This window comes from Gobius niger, assembly GCF_951799975.1.
Source record: "Gobius niger genome assembly, chromosome: 9".
Taxonomy (NCBI): Eukaryota; Metazoa; Chordata; class Actinopteri; order Gobiiformes; family Gobiidae; genus Gobius; species Gobius niger.
This window is the reverse complement of record NC_136860.1, coordinates 249,864-255,000: the sequence shown is the minus strand read 5'-3', so window position 1 is coordinate 255,000 and position 5,137 is coordinate 249,864. Positions and strand designations below refer to the sequence as shown.

At 42.0% G+C, this 5,137-nt stretch overlaps 1 protein-coding gene across 2 annotated transcripts in view; it reads right to left on the bottom strand.

Annotated features, from left to right (window-relative positions):
* Positions 1–2,759, bottom strand: part of nmi (N-myc (and STAT) interactor) — a 19,504-nt gene extending 16,745 nt beyond the window's left edge. For both annotated transcript variants that reach the window (XM_079563314.1, XM_079563315.1), the window contains exons 1-3: positions 2,677–2,759; positions 2,165–2,218; positions 954–1,112 (exon numbers count right to left, since the gene is read on the bottom strand). In XM_079563314.1, the coding sequence (XP_079419440.1) occupies positions 954–1,112; positions 2,165–2,218; positions 2,677–2,715 (252 nt within the window). In that variant the 5' untranslated portion in view covers positions 2,716–2,759. The remainder of the gene's footprint in view (positions 1–953; positions 1,113–2,164; positions 2,219–2,676) is intronic.
* Between the last annotated feature and the right edge of the window lie 2,378 nt (positions 2,760–5,137).

Below are 5,137 nucleotides of genomic sequence, written 5' to 3'. Positions count from 1 at the left end.
TCATGTAGAAACAAACTCAGAGCTTTAGAAGATCTCATGTAGCAACAAACTCAGAGCTTTAGAAGATCTCATGTAGCAACAAACTCAGCTTTAGAAGATCTCATGTAGCATCAAACTCAGCTGTAGAAGATCTCATGTAGTAACAAACTCAGCTTTAGAAGATCTCATGTAGCAACAAACTCAGCTTTAGAAGATCTCATGTAGCAACAAACTCAGCTTTAGAAGATCTCATGTAGCAACAAACTCAGAGCTTTAGAAGATCTCATGTAGCAACAAACTCAGAGCTTTAGAAGATCTCATGTAGCAACAAACTCAGAGCTTTAGAAGATCTCATGTAGCAACAAACTCAGCTTTAGAAGATCTCATGTAGCAACAAACTCAGCCTTAGAAGATCTCATGTAGCAACAAACTCAGCTTTAGAAGATCTCATGTAGCAACAAACTCAGCTTTAGAAGATCTCATGTAGCAACAAACTCAGCTTTAGAAGATCTCATGTAGCAACAAACTCAGCTTTAGAAGATCTCATGTAGCAACAAACTCAGAGCTGTGGAAGATCTCATGTAGAAACAAACTCAGAGCTTTAGAAGATCTCATGTAGCAACAAACTCAGAGCTTTAGAAGATCTCATGTAGCAACAAACTCAGAGCTTTAGAAGATCTCATGTAGCAACAAACTCAGAGCTTTAGAAGATCTCATGTAGCAACAAACTCAGCTTTAGAAGATCTCATGTAGCAACAAACTCAGCTTTAGAAGATCTCATGTAGCAACAAACTCAGCTTTAGAAGATCTCATGTAGCAACAAACTCAGCTTTAGAAGATCTCATGTAGCAACAAACTCAGAGCTTTATGTGTTTGAGTGATCAACCAGATACTTTCAAAGTAACGCTGCCCAACACTGGTGGTAGTAGCAGTAGTAGTAGTAGTATTTGTAGTTTTAGTATTCGTAGTAGTACCTGTATTGTCCTGCTGCTCTGGAGAAGTTCTCTCTGAAGACCTTCTTGTTTCCTGATCAGCTCCATCATCAGATTGTTGCTTTTCTTCTTCTCTTGTTCCATATCCAGCTTCTCCAGGATCAGTCGAGATTTGGCGTCGTCTTTCGCCTCCACTTTACGCTGAAACGTTTCAGAAACAACTCGTGAACCCAGAGGCTCCTCCCACAGGCTCCTCCCAGAGGCTCCTCCTCCCAGAGGCTCCTCCCAGAGGCTCCTCCCAGAGGCTCCTCCAGAGGCTCCTCCCAGAGGCTCCTCCCAGAGGCTCCTCCCAGAGGCTCCTCCCAGGTCAGGGTTAGATGAAGTTTGTTCCTCCACATGTTCACTGAACACGTGTGAACTGCAGAGTGTAAGAACCTCTTCTGCTCAGACTTTAGTGTTTGTGAGCACGTTTACAGACAAACATGTCTGAGGCTGAACTTTGGTCTGTGTCACGTCTGTTAAACACACTTACAGGAACATCATCAAACATCTGCTCACTTACAGGAACATCATCAAACATCTGCTCACTCACAGGAACATCATCAAACATCTGCTCACTCACAGGAACATCATCAAACATCTGCTCACTCACAGGAACATCATCAAACATCTGCTCACTCACAGGAACATCATCAAACATCTGCTCACTCAGAAACCTTTGGATTTAGAGGCTGCTCTTTCCCCCAGATGTCAGAGGTTCTACAAGTGTATTGAGTGATCGTCTTCATATTGTAGAGTTTAGTTTATTAGGATATAACTTTACTGCAGGAGAAGCAGGAGGTCCACCTGATGAAGGTCTTTGAGCTTCACACAGATGGTCCTCCTCAGTAAAGGGTTAACATTAGTCCGGCAAATTTTGACAAAAGACAAGAAAAAACTATACTCTCTAATGCTGGATTCTCTGTCTTTACACTGAGTTCACCCCCGATTCGGCTTTACCCAAATCTAAAAGCTTCAAAACAGCGACAAAAACGTGACAGAAAAGTCCAAAAGTGACGTCACCGTGAGGAGAAAGGTCTGTTTGGATCGACTGTGTCGCCTCAGACGAGGCGTTACTCTGGGCTCGAGGCTGTGAGCTTTAGATTTGGGTAAAGCTGAACTGGAGGGAATGCGCTCGGTCAAGGCGGGGGTTAAGAGGTTAAACAAAGCCTTATTTTACGGCTGTGGAGTCAGAGTCATGATCATAAACTCACCTTCCACTGCTCCAGCTCCCTTTGGGCTTCAGCCACAGCAGCTGCAGCTCCGTCCTGCGCATGCGCCACAAAAACAACAACACAGAGAGAGAGAGAGAGAGAGAGAGAGAGAGAGAGAGAGGAGGAAGTGAGGGATTCACCTGCCACTCAACACTCAGAAAAACATGTTTAATACTGAATAAACATGTTTAATACTGAATAAACATGTTTAATACTGAATAAACATGTTTAATACTGAATAAACATGTTTAATACTGAATAAACATGTTTAATACTGAATAAACATGTGTAAATACAGTGCGATTTCCAGAAACAAAAACAGAATCACTGACGCGTAAATAAACACGTTTCCAAACGCGGGGTAAAAGTGACATAAACATAAGGACATTAAACGGTGGATTAATAATCGCAGCTCCGTCAGTTAAACATGAGAGTGAGACAGTTTTATTAAGGCCGGATAATCGCAGCTCCGTCAGTAATATAATATAAAACATGAGCTTAGATAGTTTTACCTCCTGGTGAACGTCCGCGTCGTGTCTCAGCTCAGACATGTCCAAACTCAGGGAGGTTTTAAAGAAGATCTGGATCTAAATAAACCGTGTTTGTGCTCGTGTTTGTGGAGGAGCCGCTGCTGTCGGAGCTTTTCCTGCTTTACCACAAACGGAAAGTGAAACTTATCTTTACGCGTGACGTCAGAGGAGAGAGAGGAGGGTTTACTTGAGGATTAAAACATGTTAAACACATGCTACATACATGTTAAACACATGCTACATACATGTTAAACACACGTGTGTCATGGTTAAACTGTTGTAAACATGTGAAATACTGGAGTCTGTCTCTGGTGCTGTTTGTGCTGCTCATGTTTGGACACAGGAGGCGCTGTGGGCTCGTGCGTAAAGGACACGCGCCTCATTATCCCTTTTTTAATTTATATACATTAAATCATATATACATATATATACATTATGTACATCTTATATTCTTAAACATTCATGTCCGATTCCTTCATCCTTGCTTTACTTAAAGAGCATTTTACAGGTGCCGTTCTGTAACTCTAAGACAGAGACATGAGAGAACAAAACACAAAATAATGATATAAAGCTAAACAAAAACAAACAAAACAACACCAGTTAAACAGGAATGAAAATTCTTCATATATGTTGATTAGGTTTATTGATTTGTGTTTGTTATACGTTTGGTAACATGTGGTTTTTAATCTCGATCAGGAGAACTTTGGGTTTGGATTGTGAGGCTTTGTGTATGTGATATTTCCCTAGTAGAATAAATAGGTCGACTATTGTTTCAGTGTTTTTCTTTTGGTGCATGAAACAGGTTATTATGTTTTCCAACTTGAAGGAGTTCGTAGTTGACCATTTTTGGGATAAATAGATTTCGGCATCGTTCCAGAATTTGGAGCTTGATGAACAGGAATAGGAGAGGTGGGCGTCTGACAGAAGCAACATTTTGAGTCTTTATCTGTGAATTTGGAGACAAGTTCATTGGTAGGATAAATACCTTTGCAGTATTTTGTAATGTACTTCTCTTATTTAGTTAATCATACAGAACTGAAAGGGCCCACACCTTATTTAATTAAAGTTGCTGTTTTCCTTAATGTCCCATTTGCAACAACAACAACGTCAATTATTGCTAAAATAAATAAAACTTGTTTTAATAACTGGGCCTAAACCTCTGTTGTACAGATTAAAGAGAGAAAACATCTGTGCCAGTCCATAAGTGCAAACTGAAGCATATTTCAGTTTGTTAAAGTACTTTTGATTCCACACTTAGATCATTGCCGTTCAGATAACGCCCCCTAGAGGTAGGAGACAGAAAAAGGAACTGAATTCTGTGATTTTATCATTTGCCCATTAAAGTTAAAGGAACATGAAACTTCCACTGAGATGTTCTTACCTGAACTTAGACGAGCTGATCCGTACCTGTCTTTGAGCTCAGTCTAACTTCACCATGTTTGGAGCCATAGAAATACACTGGGAGAGGCCAAATGCTAACAACATCTTTGGTCTTTGTGCGTGACCGAGCGCACACACAAAGACCAGACAGGTACACATCAACTCGTCTAAGCTCAGGTAAGAACAGATCTCAGTCTGGAAAAGCGGTGCCTGTTCCTTTAAACAGAAAGTTATGGCCATCGTTAGCTTTTTCTTTTATCGTGACGTTTCGTTCGTAACCCTAACCCTCGTGGCTCCTGCTGCGTCTGAAACGTCCTGTGATTATGAGAGTTTCCCTGATCGTTATTCACAAACCGGCCACACTCATCTGCTGCTCAAACTCCTTTCGTCTCCACCTTCAGACGCCTGAATGAGACGGTCATAGGAGAGAAGACGCTGGACTCTGAGACAGTTTTTGTTTCATGTGGATCAGTTACAGAGACAGAACCAGAGTCCGGAACAAAAACATCAGGAAAAAAGAGCTTTAGTTTAAAATAATGACTTTATTTAAGTTACAACAGAGGTTTAGGCTAGAAATCCTTCACAGACTCGTCTCATGCTGCACAGGACAGTGAACCGTCACACCAGGCTTTAGGCGACGTCTGTGCGGAGGAGAGCGGCAGAGGGAGGGGCCACAGGCGCAGAGGGAGGGGCCACAGGGGCAGAGGGAGGGGCCACAGGCTCAGAGGGAGGGGCCACAGGCTCAGACAAAGCTTTATTTACATTAAGAAACAAGAGAAGGACAAATATCAATGATACGTTTGACACTTCTGCTGTTTATGTTTAAGACAAATGTTCAGAGCCAGTTTGTTTTGAGACGTTTTAGTAACAGGGATTCTGGATCTGGGTTAGTTATTTCAGTTAAACGACACCGGCATCGAAACATCGAAGCATCGAAGCAGGAACCGTAAAGAGATATAAAGTTGTGAGTGAAAACATCGGTCCTTTGTGGCGTTGGGGTAAAGCGGCGTCTGACCCGGCCCGTTCCTCACGCCTGCATGAGCCTCTCCTCCTCCGCGTTTAA